The 16,056-nt window shown below is 40.4% G+C and overlaps 1 protein-coding gene across 1 annotated transcript in view; it reads right to left on the reverse strand.

Moving 5' to 3' along the window:
- The window catches only part of CPE (carboxypeptidase E), a gene marked incomplete at its 5' end in the record, with an annotated part of 42,792 nt that overhangs the window by 9,754 nt on the left and 16,982 nt on the right, over positions 1–16,056 (reverse strand). The window contains 5 exons of the mRNA XM_083367258.1: positions 1,783–1,922; positions 4,813–4,995; positions 6,017–6,134; positions 7,752–7,919; positions 9,562–9,758. Coding sequence (XP_083223384.1) covers positions 1,783–1,922; positions 4,813–4,995; positions 6,017–6,134; positions 7,752–7,919; positions 9,562–9,758 — 806 coding nt within the window. The remainder of the gene's footprint in view (positions 1–1,782; positions 1,923–4,812; positions 4,996–6,016; positions 6,135–7,751; positions 7,920–9,561; positions 9,759–16,056) is intronic.

The following is a 16,056-nucleotide window of genomic DNA, read 5'->3' on the forward strand; positions in this document are numbered from 1 at the left end:
AGTCTGTATGGATCACATTTCCTTCAATTTGAGCCATCTGAAGGTCCGTCGCTACGATGCATTCTGGTGCTCTGCAACCTGGCTGCCTGAGGAGAATTTGGTTCTCCCGAACAGTTTCCTTCAGCTTTGTGTGTGTGTGTGTGTGTGTGTGTGTGTGTGTGTGTGTGCAAAAAAAGGTGCCGGAACGTCATTCTGAGCATTCTATGGGGAAAAAAGCCCTGATTATAGCCATAGAAGGAAATGGTAACACTTGTTTCTCTCCTACCATATATATTTCAAAAACAAATTCATTGAGCTTAATAGGATGTAGCTTATGTGTAAACATGTATCATACTAAGCTGTTCACTATGCTTTCTAGCAGTTCCTTAAATCTCAACATGAGGGATGCAATTGTAACATTTAGTCTTCAAATGCAACATTGAGTACCTGCTCTTTGCCACCGAGAAAAGTTTGGTTGGTTGGTTGGTTTTACTACAAGGACAGGAAACCTGTAGTGTTCACCTCCAACTTCTCTTTATTCAGACATCACTGTCCTTTCTGATCTTGACTTCTGAAAATTGACAGGGCTTTCTTTACATTTTGTCATGGCTCAGGATTCAGATGACTCTGAATCTGATGAAGCCATTCCAGCTGAGCCAGTGGAATATGAACCTCAGAAGACACCAAGCCATGCATCACTTGAGACTGATCAAACACAGACATTATCAGAATAGTTGGAACAAATAAGATACACCTTTCGAACCTTCAGATTGAGCAAGTAAAGTAAAAATGCTCAGTGAGGCTCCTTGCCAAGCGAGTGACTGTCTTAATTAGAGTTCAGCTGGCTGCAGCCTGATTTAAGAGGCAGCCCTGTTTCTCTACTGGAAGTCCAATTTCCTGTGTCTGTCATATTGTTCCTGTATATTCTGCTCATACAAGAAACTGACCTTTGGACTGAGTAAGGAACCTGGCTTGACTCTCTGTGTGCTGCCACCACGTGGCTGTTTTGGGAAATTATAATATGTTAATTGGGTCTACCAGCACCTTTCCCCTTTGTGATGTATTTCCTGTCCTGCTCATGATGCTGTACTAGGATCCACCCCCTATGGGTTGGACTTCCTCCTTCTCCTTGTTCCCTTGTGTTCCATCCTCCATTGTAACATCTGAACACAAGCCATGCGGACAGTAATCCCGTTACTGTCTTTTGATCTTAAAGTACCGTCCAGACTTCACCTGACCACACCTTCTCTGCTGTAATCTTCTTCTACATGCAAAATAAAGGTGTTTCAGATGAACCAGGTGCTTTATGAGTTCACAGACCAGTGCAAGTGTCTTAACAAGGAATTAAATCACTAGCACAACGAGCTTCGTTCCAGAATACTCTGAACCTCTGAACTCTTTCCAGAAGACTCTGGATATGTTCATTTGCTAATCTGCTGCTTATCTGTACCATCTTAAGTAAATTGCTACCATCACCTAGCAACTTCATGTTTGTGTGTTTGAAATAGGACACATTTGAAGGAATGAAGATGTAGCTCAGGAGTGTCAAACTGCCGGCCCGCGGGCCAGACACATCACCAGGAAACCACGTCCATCCCATTGCCAGCAATGGCGAAAAAGCTCCAATACATTGCGCGACGTCACGTGACATTGCGAGTTTGACATGTCTGATGTAGCTCAAGTGATGAAGCAATGAGCCATATGATCACCCAAAACTATTTCTGGCTCTATGATTACTCAAAACTAGGTATAACACTTGATCGTCAATAAATGTTCTAACTTTATTCTCCAGGAAAAAATTACCTGCTCAATGTAGCTGATAAGTGAATTCTTGTTGTCTTCCCAGTAGCTTTTCAGAGTTTCTTCGGGAGGGAATTTTTCACAACTAAGCTCCACGGTGATTTCAAAGCAATTGCTGCTGAGATAGTTGAAGTCCTGCATACCTGTGTAATAGCAAGTACAAAAGTTGATATTTAATAGGCAGTGTATTCTAAAGCATATCAAATTAAAGTTAAGTGGAAATAATTAGCTGAAATCAGTTGGAATAAATAGATGTGTACTGTAGAAAATTCAAGACTAATATTATAATATGTATGGTATACGCATAATGGTCTATTTACAAGACCTTGAGGGCAGGTAAAGTTCTTGGACCAAAGTCTTAAGTGTAATACAATGAGTGATTTGCAATCACAGCTGTATGTAATTATCAAATTTAACATTTCATTTGGTCTATATATTTTGCTGATATGTTTGGCTTCAAAAGTCCTACTTAGGAGTCAAAGAATTTCCAGGTATAATTCAATTGTTTCCAGACAAAATGAGTTAATAACACATAACCACATCATGACCGATGAAGCCTTGAAAACCAAGGATTTTGAAATGGACCTTTTTTTAAGTAGTGCAATTTCAAGAAACACAGTATACCAGTGCTAATTATGAGATGGAGACTTACCCATGATAAAGTCATTGTTTAGTATATTTGACAACATAAGAGTTGTTTATGTATGTTCATCGGTCAAAATCAATCAAGAATATTCCAACGTTTAAACAAAAAAGGTAGCATAATGAATCAATAATAAAAGACTTTTCTTGATCCTTTTCTGGATGGCTGTTAATTGTATGTGTATAAAATAGCCTCTGGGTCTTGTAGTTTCCATAGATGGTTTAGACTGCCTATCATAGTCTTTGACGATTCCCTGATTATTATGGTGTAAGCACATATATAAAGACAACTGTTTATCATCATGCTAGAAATCAGGGAAGGAAGGAAAGTGGGCTGGAATGTATTCCCCACCTACCAAGAATAATGATGACAAAACTAACAGATATGTAAAATCTATTAATTTCACCTGTAACATTTCTGAAATAATAAATCTTTGTATTTTCAAAAAAGAAAATAATATAAATTTAATATCCTGAATATAAATTGTTTCAGTGGGTGGAAACAACTATTGTAATTTTTTTTTGCTTCATGTACAGAACAAACTAACGTGAGTTCTGATTTATTTCCTACATATTACATTGCTTACACCAGTCAACATGTCAAGAAGCATGAATTTATAGAACCAGGAACCATTTTTAACATTGGAACAATATGTTAAAGGAAGAGGGGAAAAACACACTAAGATTTATCCGTTCCATTTTTTTCTTATAAGTAAAATCCATGGAATTGTAAAAAAAATAATGCTGCATTTAATGAATTAGGTCATAAAATTTATCAAATGATAATTTCTTGCTTTATAATATGAAAAAGGTTGCATTTACAATAAATATTTTAAATAAAACATCGAACAAGCAGTTAGTATTATTTTGCCTTTTTAAATAGCCCAGAAAATGAGAATCTCACAGTGCAAATATGGTTTCTATCAATATTGGTATGTCTTTCGTCTATTAACTAATTTATTAAATGTACCACATTGTTATCTGCTAATCTCTTTATTTTACAGAATGTGTACGGTATTCTTAATGCTGGTTAAGGGCCAAATGTTATTTATTAAATTAAAATGAATTTTAATATGAATTAGAAACTTTCACAGTTTAAAAGTTTTCATATTAAAATCTCTCCATCTCATTGGCTATCTAATTCTTCTGACTTTAATAGGATTTAGTCAGACAGTCATCCTGGATAAACAAATTGATTCTTCAAGATGCTATTTCTATACTATCAGAAGATAAGAGTCTTTTAACACTAATGTATAGAACACCAGAATAGAAATATTATTTATATTCAATGAAATACATAATTATCCAGTCTAGACAACTTATTCATCACAACAGAATAAATCAGCCTGTTTTCCTATGTCTGGTTAAGTAAAAGGATCAGCATAAATAAAATAGCTGCACCTCTTGAATGTTGTTCTTCTGTTTAACTATTTTAGGTTACAGACAACCAGCCTTTAGTCATATTTAGCCCACTCTTCCAAGTTTATATTTTCCAATTTTATGTATTTATATTTTATATATTTGCCACACTGCTCCCTTTTTCTATAATTTGCCTTAGTTCCCTTCCATATTTGCTCTACATTTATACTAACCTTATATTGTAGCAGGAATGATCTCAGCGCTTAGGCTACTTTGATGGAAGAAATAGCAATGCAGCCAACAGATATGCTGAAGTAGACAGTATAATTTCCACTGATTGCTAGTGCACTTATCACTTCATCATTTTATTTTTAAAAAACATGCCATTCAGAAAACATTCATCACACTGAGCTGTGGGAACTATGGATAGGAACAATAATGCATTGCTAACAGAATGTAAAGTTACCTCAGCCAGCATTATATGCTCCTTGTTAATTTTAATTGTTTCCGTGGTTCTCATTTTGTAAGCTGCCCAGAGTTGCTTTAATAGTGAGATGGGCTGCATACAAATTTAATAAATAAATAATAAGCAGATAGAGCTTACAGAGATTCCTATCTTTCCGTACAGAAACACAGAATATAAGTTTATTTAAGAATAATAAACATTGGTGACTAGCTAATAGGTCCCTGTCAATGCTAGTCAACAATGTATATGCATGCTAAGGCCTCCACTTAGTTACTACTGTAGCTGTTTATATACTACTGAAACACCACCACCTGGGGAAGCTCATTATGAAGGGTAAGTTTTGCCTAGATCATCCTGGAACAGAAAAAGGAACAATGTCACAAATAGCCTGTAAATCCTTCTGGCAAGAACTATATGAGCTCTATGATATTTGCAAGATTTAATTCATTATTTGCTATACAAACATGTGCGTTAATAAGTCATATTTGACTTGGATTTCTACTTTCAACCCTACTCTGGCATACTGTAAAAATAAGATTAAAATGTTGCATTTCAGAAACACAAACCTCCTGGAACGCTATACCAAGCACCACCATTAGTTGTCCCATCAATGAAACTGCTGTCATCATCATTCTTGCGACATGGTGGTCGATTTGGGTTTGACATGGCTGGATTAAAAGATGAATAGCTTCGGGCTAAGCTTTGGAAAATAGCGTCATCTGGGCAGGAGCTGTATTCATGCGCACTTCCTGGGGAAACAGTAGTAGAATACATAATACACAGAGGAAAGAAAAACAGAGAATGAAGGCCTACTTTAATTATCTGAATTGAGATCATTTAATATTCAGGATTATGCACGATAAGAGCTTTGTATGAAGACCACTGGTGTATATTTAGAACAGACACATCGGGACACATATTCTTCTTAACAAGCTGTTTCAGCAACATGAAAAAAAACTAAAACAAAATTAGATTAACATATAATTTGCAAAAATAGTACTAAACTAGTACTAAAAAGAATGGCATCTCGTCCTAATTATTATGCCCCTAAAACCTACTCCAGAGTTCTGTTCCTCTCCTCTTCCATGGGCTCTTCCAGCCTTAAAAAGGAAAAAAGTTGTTTTGTCAGTTTAGAAAACTACTAAAGGTAAAGGTTCCCCTGCACATGCGTGCTAGTCATTTCCGACTCTCATCTCCAGTGCTCATCTCCGTTTCAAAGCTAAAGAGCCAGCGCTTGTCCGAGGATGTCTCTGTGGTCATGTGGCTGGCATGACTAGATTTCAAAGGCGCACGGAACGCTGTTACCTTCCCATCGTAGTGGTCCCTATTTTTCTACTTGCATTTTTACGCGCTTCCGAACTGCTAGGTTGGCAGAAGCTGGGACGAGTAACAGGCGCTCACTCTGTTACGCAGCACTCGGGATTCGACCCGCCAAACTGCTGACCTTCTGATCGACAAGCTCAGCGTCTTAACCCACTGAGCCACCGCATCCCTTTTACAAAACTACAACATACCATAAAAGAAAAAAAGAGCCTGCCTCTCTACTGATTAAAAAGAAAAAAAATAGTTTATTCTGAGAAGTCTGCAGTAACAGACAAAAAGAGAGGAAATTCAAACTTAAAAATAGTACAAACGATAAATTAATTACAATAATGGAAAGTAAAATTTAATCTGTCCAGGTTGGGAATGTGGTTCTCAGCATGCTATTCAGAATCCAGCACAGCCATCAAGCTGACCAAGGCTATTAGGCCTTAGATTTATAGTACGTACCAGTTCGAGTTTCATCATATGGGTAATTTGCCACAAGGTCTCCACCGTGAAGATTGGCAGACAGTACAAAGGGAATATCCATTATCCAGTGAATCACACCTTTTGTTTCTGGTGCAAGCTATGACAGAAATTTATAACAATTATAATTCATTAGGCTATTGCAATAAGCACTGCACATCTTTTGTAGAACAAATTAAACTTCATCAGTTTCCAGAATTTTGCCCTGGGAAGCAAAATGGAATACAATGGACTTGTTTCATATAGTATGTATTCAATATGTACCTTTACTGTATAATGTTTCAACAGAGTATCTGAATCCAATGCACAGATAAATTATTACTGAATGCAAATATAGGTATTATTTTTGTAATATGCATATGCTATATGTCATGGTTCCGACAGATGAATCTCTTCAAAAGAAGTTCGAGGCATTGTCTTCCTTAAAGAATCTTTTATTCGAGAAACAAAGTATCAGCACTACATAAGGTAAAGGTAAAGGTTCCCCCGCACATGCGTGCTAGTCGTTTCCAACTCTAGGAACTGGTACTCATCTCCATTTCAAAGCTTGTCCGAGGACGTCTCCATGGTCATGTGGCCAGCATGACTAGACGCCAAAGGTGAACGGAAGGCTGTTGCCTTCCCACCGTAGTGGTCCCTATTTTTCTACTTGCATTTTTACGTGCTTTCGAACTGCTAGGTTGACAGAAGCTGGGACGAGTAACAGGTGCTCACTCTGTTACGCAGCACTCGGGATTCGACCCGCCAAACTGCCGACCTTCTGATCGACTAACTTAGCGTCCTAACCCACTGAGCCACCGCGTCCCTTGTATCAGCACTACATAGTTGAAGCCAAAACCTGAATTCCCCTCCCCTGGCACAAAGTAGCAAAGTGCAATTCCCTCCTCCAATTAACAGTCATAAATCACATTCCCCAATTAACTTGAAGTGCGGGCTTTCTCCCCATCTTTCCTGCCTGCCAAATTTCTATCAACTCTGGACCTAATAACCTAATTTTGTACTGGGGAAGTCTGGATAGAGCATCAGCTAAGAAGTTTTTTCCTCCTGGTATGTACTTTAGGGTACCCACCAAATTTCTATCAACTCTGGACCTAATAACCTTGGGTTCCCATGGTTGAGTTATTATTGTTATGACTACCTGGACTCCACATTCCCCCTCCCAGCATCTATGAACTCTAAAAGCAATAGAGAAAAGATGGCTACATTTCCATCTGTTGTCAAAGCAAGAACATCCAATGTTAGCAGTCTTGACACTATTACTGTATTCTGCTCACACACACACACACACACACACACACACACACACACACACACATAGCTTCTGTATCTTGGCAAAATCTGATAGTTGCCAGATATCCAGATTTCCAATAAATCTTTAAGTACTAGCAGAAAAGAAGGACTTATAAAATTTGGAGAAGAATCCTAGGGCTGGAAGCAAATCTGAAGTGAGTCAGAAACCAGAAATTCAGTGTGAAGTCCAAAAACCAGATTCAGAGGGAGGGGAGGGCACAAATTATAAGGTCTACCAAGCCACCAAAATATCAGAAACCATCTTCTTTCTTAACAAAGTCCCCCCTAATGAAAGAAGGTGTCACTGTAAGGGCTTCCAGAGCCTCAAGGGATTTGGTGCCATATGTATCTCTGGGGGATGCTGTTCCTCAAGGTGAGGGCAGCAATCCCTCAAAATATGAAATATTTTGAATGAAATATTTTATACCTTTAGATTTTGGTCCACAGCTTTTTTCATATTTTTCAGCAAATGATTATTTGGACCACCTTCTTTCTCGTTGACATAGACAATCCTATCCAGATCAGGAAAATTTCGATTTAGGTCTATTCCCTGTGCATTACTTCGACCAACAAACCAATCTTTGAGTTCACCTGGCTAAAAAGAAGAAGAAAGCATTATAAAACAACATGACATTTTATTATGAACTGTCAAGATGAATTTAGAGAAATGGCCCACTTAGTTCAATCATATATGCTCAGGAGAAGTTCAAATACTAGAAACATATGCCAGTTATTTTCAGTCCTCATACTGGGTTCTTACTGATATATCAACTCTGAAGGCTGAATAATACAAACCTATTCAATTCTTATTCTGCCATGCTTGGAAAAGACGCACTGAAATAAATGGAATTTAAGTTAATAATGACTTACTGGCATTTCACTAATTTCAGTGGCTCTACTGTATATACGATCAAATGTAAATACCATCCTACATATTAATTATGTTTCAACTTGATCGATACGTTTAACGTTTTTAATGCCAGCATCATTGGATATGGGTTGGGTGGCAAATAAATTTCAGATAAATAATAAAATAGATAAAATAAATAAGTTCAATGTTTCTACCTTCAAATTTAAATGTTTCTGCTTCTAAATAGGGGAGAGAGAGAGAGAGAGAGAGAGAGAGACAGACAGACAGACAGACAGACAGACAGACAGATTCCTGGTGCCTTAATCACTACACTGAATTGACTGACCTTATAAAAGAGTGCCTGAAATTTAGAAATAATGACTCGGCACAAGTCAAATAAAACAATCAAGTATCAGTTGATCAAATGAAACAATACTGAGCTCCAAAATAAAAACTTCAGAGCAAACAAAAATAATTATTTATGGACAAAGCTATTTAAATGTATAAATTTATTCATAGCCACCTGAGGAAGCTCTGATACTGAACATTTCTAATCAACATGTTAAATTTTGTTTTAGTATATAAAATGAAAGCTGAGATTCATTAATCTAAAGTAATTTTAGATTAATGTGGATTATTAGCATAATGCATTTGGAACAGATGCAAGGCTAGTACACAAGCATTCCATTGGCTACATTACATATAGAATGCCAAGGGTCACACAGGGACGGTAGATGAAAAGCACAATATGGATTACAAATCAGTTACAATCATGTAGGCTCATTATATATATCAGGCAACAAATCCAGAAGTACTCCTCAATTTACAACCATTTGTTTAATGATTGTTCAATGTTACAAATACCAGTCCTTGCACTTTTGATCATTACACCATCTCTGGGTCAATGAAACATTTGGAACATTTGATGAAAGTTCCAATCCTTTTTGTGGTCATAAGCCGAGGGCCTATCTGTACAGCATCCAAATGCTGGATTTAAACTACCATCCATGCCAGTTAGCATGACCAACAGATATGGATGATGGGAACTTACAGTCTAACTATTTCTGGAAGACTATGATTTTTGCCTCTGATACACATTACATTTGCACTACAGAAGCCACCAAAAGGTAGTGTTGGGTAAGCAATTTTCCGTCAAAGAACATTCCAAGTGCATATGGTACTGTTACACAGGTGGAATGAAGAGGATAGATTTCTGAGAGAAGGTTATTCTTTTTCTTTGCATTCACGCGAAAGAAATTCAGATCAGAACACCATGCCCTAGTCCTGCCTCAAAGTCTTCTTTATATCATTAAAATGTAATCGTATGTCTTTTTAAAGTAGGTCATACAAATGCAAATATTTGCTTTTGGAGTTATGACACACATACCTGTGATGCTGCCTTCTCAAAGCCATCTGGATTCAGAGACGGCATGATGTGGATACGTGTACTGTGGATCAAATTAATGATAGTCTCATTTCCCTTCTGATATTCATTGCACAAGTATTGAGCCAAGAAGATAAGAAGTTCTCTTCCAACAGCTTCATTTCCATGCATGTTGCCAACATATTTAAATTCTGGCTCTCCTAAAACATAAAAGAAATGCAGGATCTCAAATGTGTAAAGATTTAATAAATGCACAAAAAGCAAACACATGTCAAATCACAAACATTCTACAGCAGGGGTGTCAAACTCAATTTCATTGAGGGCACCATGAGCATTGTGGTTGCCCTTAAGGGGCCGGGTGGGTGTGGCCTGGGTGGGCGTGGCCTACTGGGTGGGCGTGGCTAGAGTGCGTATGGCCTACTGGGTGGGCATGGCCAGCTCTACCTTGTTCGCATCCAGGGTGCCTATGGGGGCCTGGGCAGGAGTGGGACAGATCTGAGGGTCTCTGGCAGAAGGAGGGTCTCTGGGCCAGGGCCAAGGCAGTGGGGGCCATTCCCTCACTGTTTCCAGGATGGCTTCACGGGCCACATGAAACCACTTTGTGGGCCGGATCCGGCCCCCAGGCCTTGTGTTTGACATGTCTGTTCTACAGTATAATGCCTTCAATAACACAGAACCTAACTCATTACCCCATTTATATTGGGGAGGACAAAATTTAGATTAACTTCCCTCTCCATTTTCAGATCCCTGTGATGTATTTTGCACCATTCCTAAACATTCTACAAGTCAAGGAATCATACTGTACAGCAAGGGGAGCAGCAGTCTTCCATAGCTTAGTTACAACCACACAAGATCGAAAAGGGTTTTTTTTTACTTCTGATATAATTCCATCAATTTTCTTTAAAGCAATCTACTGGACTGCTATCTAGTTACATAGGAAGGTTTGCTAGAAATAAATTCCAGAAAGTTTCAAAATAATCTCAGGGTTATTCCTGTTTGTGTTAACGAGACATCAAAGTGAATTCAACTCTCAACATTTTTGTATTAGAAAGGAGCTAGAAAAATTAAGTTTCTCTGCTGTCACATACCAACTTAGTTTGGATTAGGTTTTATTTTCTTTTAAACAGTTTTTTGCATTTTGTATATAAGATTAGAAAATTTGCCATAAAGTATTCTGGGCATTCTGAATCCACAGTAAATGGACTTTTTAATTATAACACTGCCAATATTTATTAAAATCAAAATGTCATAAACTGTATTATTAAATCCAGGGGGATTTAATTGGCTAGCTTCATATAAGCCAATGTAACATATGGTTTCAAACAATTATTATAACTTTAGGCCTTTGATAAAATGTTCCATAAAGAAGAAAGGGCTGCAAATAGTGAAAACTGAGAATTATCTACTATTTGCCAAAGATATTATGAGCACAGACCTAATAGAAAACACTACATTAAAATGTTCCATTTATTGTTATATACCATTTCTTATGCTTTCTTTTTTAAAAACAAAGAGTTTTTTCTTTAGATACAGTGCTTTAGCAAATTCGTTTTTGAGATTTATCTTGCCTTTCCTTGCCATAAAATATTTATCATTGACCCTCCTTTCTTTCAAACAGGGCTTTTCAACCAGTGGTACGGGTACCACCTGTGGTACATTGGCACCTGGCAGGTGGTACACAAACATCCTAGAACAGTGGTAGCAGGGGAGGGGAATGAGCTGAACCAGTGACAGTACTGCACAAGCCTGAGCGAGAGATGGCCGGAGCTGCAGGGCTGCCAGGTCTCAGCGGAAGTGCCAGGATCAATGCCACTTTCCAGCTGATCAGCACTTCTTCGGGACTGTCAGGACTCAGTGGAAGTGCCAGGATCAGCGCCAGGCTCCAGCTGGAGCTCAGCGCTGATCCTGGTGCTTCTGCTGAGCCCTGAAGAAGCACAAATCAGCTGGAATGTTGCAGCATCTCCAGGGTCTTGTGATTTACATTCAAATGCTTGGCAACTGATTCATATTTATGACAGTCACAGTGTCCCAGCACCATGTGAAGTGACCAAAACCTGCTGCAACCACCCACCAGACGGGGGGGGGGAGAATAAAAACCAAACACTCCCCCACCGCACCCCCGCTGCCAATCCTCAACAGAAATGCTCACAACAATGAAAACCTCAGACAGTAGGAAGAGCGCCGCTGGGCGGGCAGGCAGGTATCTTGCTCAGCTGTGGTTTGAGGGGGCACTTTTTTCAGGGCCATTGTAACTTTGAACAATCACTAAGTGAATTGTAAGTCGAGGACTACCTGTACATCACTTTTTTCCTTTTTTTTGTCATCGCATTTTTGACACCTTGCTAGGCGACTGGTGGTACCTGGATATTGCCATATCCTAAAAGTTGTACAATGAGTGAAAAGGTTGAAAAGCCCTGCTTTAAAAAACTAGACTGAAGAATTATGTCATCTTTCCCCCATTCTGAAGAATTTCAAAGATACCAGAAACCTAAACCTTTTTCTCTTCTCCTTTCATTAAGCACAAGGCTGGCGACACTTTGTTGCCTTCTTCACATCAGTTGTATTATGGTGTCAGTACACTTTTATAGGGCTGTGATACTGTTCTGAAGATTGGTGTTAAAATGCTTCAGGCTTCCAATTATGCAACTCAAAATAATACTTGTCAAGTAGAGCTAATATCTATATAGCAGAAGAACATGAAAACATGTATTTCTAATAATCTCTCCTTTTACTCTGGACTTTGTCCAAGTACTCAGCGCCCAAGAGCAACTTTAATGGGGACTAAGGGATGAAAAATAAAATCATTATCTTTCTCACTAAGTGCTTTCAATGTCCAACCATCCTTTTGACTTAAAAAGGAGTTGGATATAGCGCCCAAAGGAAGCAGGTGTCATGGTTCCGACAAATGCAGTACTTCAAAGAACTTCAAGGCATTGTTTACCTTAAAGAATCTTTTATTATAATTGCATAGATTCGGCACGTATATATCGGAAGCCAAAATCTGAATTCTCCTCCCCTGAACACATGTATCAACCACAATTCCCTCCCTTAATTAAACGTCATAAATCACATTCTACAATTAGTTTAAAATGCACTTTCCCTCCTGTCTAACAACCCGCCAAATTCTTATCTTCTCTTATTACAAACAGTCTTGAGATACATTCTCCCTACTCCCCCCAGTGTCCACTAATTCTAGCTCTAAAAGTAATATACAAGTTACAGGAAGGCAACATCTCCCTATGTTGTCAAGCAAGAACATTCGATGTTAGCAGCACTGACATCAGGTATCAAACAGGCAGGCTAGCAATTCTTTTTCAAAAGATGGAGAAGGCATGTATGTTATCAATCCCACTTGTTTTCTACAATTAGCACATGTGCAAGGGTTTAGAAAAAAATAAAAATTGTAGCCTTCCAGAATGCAGATAAGCTAGCAGAGAAACTGCCCAAAGCCACAGTGTGCATATTCATCAGCAGTCAGGATAATGAAAGATGTGTGTTCAGTTTGAAAGGAAAAGAAATGTATTCAAAAATTTTGCCTGTTAAGCACCAATCAGTACCATAAAAATAGACCTTACCCCCGCTCTCCTCAGCAGGCAAAATTTCTAGGTTCTCTGGCCCACTGCCTTTAAAATTCTGCATGATCACAACATTTCAGTGATAATAACACATTCTTTAAGTCCCACCTTCTCCCCTTCATTATTTCTGCAAGTCTTTTGTGCAATCCACAATGTGTCCCCCAGTGGGAAAGAAGTGCTTTGTTTTGTGTGCTAGAGAGAAAATCCTTTGGATTCCATGGAGAACAAATACAGAAGAGCATGGATTCTGAATGTTGGGAATAAATGTTTATTTCTTCACCTATTTATGAATGCTAAATAAACAAGCAAAGAAGCTATGGCATTTATGTACAGATTGTACATTCTCTCTTTACTTTTCTTGGAGCAGCGACTCCTAAATGGAGATCTGATGTGAGAAGAACGGGTGTTGAGAAGTGACTCTATTTAGCTCTGGTACTCCAGTTTCAGGGCAAGGAGTTGTGGACAAATAGCATTAACTCCTTTACTTTTCTCTTAGGTCTCTATGTCTATTTACCATCATCTCTGTCTCTTTCTTTCACATGCATTCACAATTTTCCAATCACTAACTCTTTGCCTTACCTACAATAAAAGGTTGCTGTGAAGAGAAATTAACAGAGGGATAGAATCAAGATCACGTAAAGTTTTAATACCACTTTACAATGCCTTGGTAAGGCCACACCTGGAATACTGCATCCAGTTTTGGTCACCACGATGTAGAAAAGATGTTGAGACTCTAGAAAGAGTACAGAGAAGAGCAACAAAGATGATTAGGGGGCTGGAGGCTAAAACATATAAAGAACGGCTGCTGGAATTGGCTATGTCTAGTTTAATGAAGAGAAGGGCGAGGGGTGACATGATAGCAGTCTTCCAATGTCTCGGGGGTTGCCACAAAGAAGAGGGAGTCAAGCTGTTCTCCAAAGCCCCCGAAGGCAGGACAAGAAGCAACGGATGGAAACTAGTCAAGGAGAGAAGCAACCTAGAACTAAGGAGAAATTTCCTGATAGTTGGAACAATTAACCAGTGGAATAACCTGCCTCCAGAAGCGGTGAATGCTCCAACACTGGAAGCTTTAAAGAAGAGACTGGACAGCCATTTGTCTGAAATGGTATAGGGCAGACATGTCAAACACAAGGCCCGGGGGCCAGATCCAGCCCGTGAAGTGGTTTCATGTGGCCTGCGAAGCCATCCTGGAAACAGTGAGGGAACAGCCCCCGCTGCCTTGGCCCTGGCCCAGGCCATCCTGGAGCCAATGTACAATTTCATGGTGGCCATCTATGCTGAAACACATCCAGTCTTAGCTCCACAAGGCTGTCTGGAAACAGCAAGGGACTGGCCCCTGCAGCATTGGCCCTGCCTGCTGGGTGCATGCTGGGGAGGTATCACCCTTTGTGAGGAATGAAAAGATGCACCATCTCCTGGAAGTGGCCAGCACATGGACCTGCCTACTTTGGGCAGGCTGGGGGTTGGGAAGTATTGCGCTTCTTTTCAGATTTGTGCCACCCAGCTCAGCCTTTTGGTCCTGTGAGGAGAGCGCCTCGCTGCCTGCCAAAACCAGGCTGGCTGGGGGCTGGGCAGCATTGCGCCGCCTGGCTCAGCCTCTCAGCACTGGGAAAAGAGCGCCCCACTGCTTGCCGAAACTGAGCAGGCTGGAGGCTGGGTGGCATTACGCTTCTCTTCAGATTCATGCTGCCCGGCTCACCCTCTTGGCGCTGTGCCCCACTGCCTGCAGAAACTGGGAAGGCTGGAGGCTGGGCAGCATTGTGCAGGTAACGTCAACTCTCACGCTGCTCATGGCATCCCCTCCCCCAGAGCCCATCAAGCCGGATATGTGAAGTATGTGAGGGCCATGTGCTGGCCACTTCCAGGCAATGGTGCATTCCTTCATTCCTCACGAAGGGTGACACCTCCCCAGCTGCGTTTCTTGCCTGTTTTTCTCCCTCCCTCATCTCAAATATTTTCCCACCACTCTTAGGAAGGAAGGAAAAAAGGAAGGAAGGAGAGGGAGGGTCTGAGGGAAGTCCTGCCTTAGTCCTGCCTTCTGCCCTTTCACCATCCCCTTGCCCCATCCTCCTGGCCTATCCTGGGGGTCTCCCATCCTATTGCTAAGGAAGCTTTGAATACAAAGCCAGGTCTCCTCACATGGAGAGGGAGTGGGTCTCCCTCTGACTTTGCCCTCGTACCCATCATGAACAACTTGGCTAAGGAGAGCAAGCACAGCAGCAGCAGCCTTCAAAAGGAGGTAAGTACAGCTGGGCACCCCCTTGGGGAAGTGGGGCTGGGCTTAATGCCATGGGTCCTTAAGGCTAGGCATTTGACCTCTGCTGCCCAGGGCTCCAGGCATCCTGCACCACTGTCCAGCCCCCCCGCATGGCATGAGAGGAGCAGTGAGGCTCCTCCAGTGGACCATGGCTTGGCACCTGCCCCAGTCCACCCCTTTCTGCCAGAGACCCTCAGATCTGTCCCATTCCTGCCTAGTCCCCTATAGGCACCCTTGACGCGAATGATGTAGAGCTGGCCACGCCCACCCACTAGGTCATGCCTACCCTGGCCACAAACCCCGGCCCCCCGAGGGCAACCGCAATGCTGATGTGGCCCTCAATGAAATTGAGTTTGACACCCCTGGTATAGGGTTTCCTGCCTGAGCAACTGGACTTTTTTTTCCTTGAGGAAGAAGACGCTTCTCTTCTCATCCATGACCTGGACGACTGAGAATCATCACAGACATGCACCTTAGTACTTTCTCATTCTACTCTGATTCACTTTTTCCCCATGCCTGGGGGAAGAACCAGGTCTTAAGTGCTCTCGTGAAGGATAAAGGGACCTCTTTGGATCGGGGGAGAGAAGGAGATTAACCATGTTTAGAATAACATGGAACTCAGGCAATAATAATAATAATAATAATAATAATAATAATAATAATAAC

This window comes from Vipera ursinii (assembly GCF_947247035.1).
Source record: "Vipera ursinii genome assembly, chromosome: 7".
In the NCBI taxonomy this organism is placed as follows: Eukaryota; Metazoa; Chordata; class Lepidosauria; order Squamata; family Viperidae; genus Vipera; species Vipera ursinii.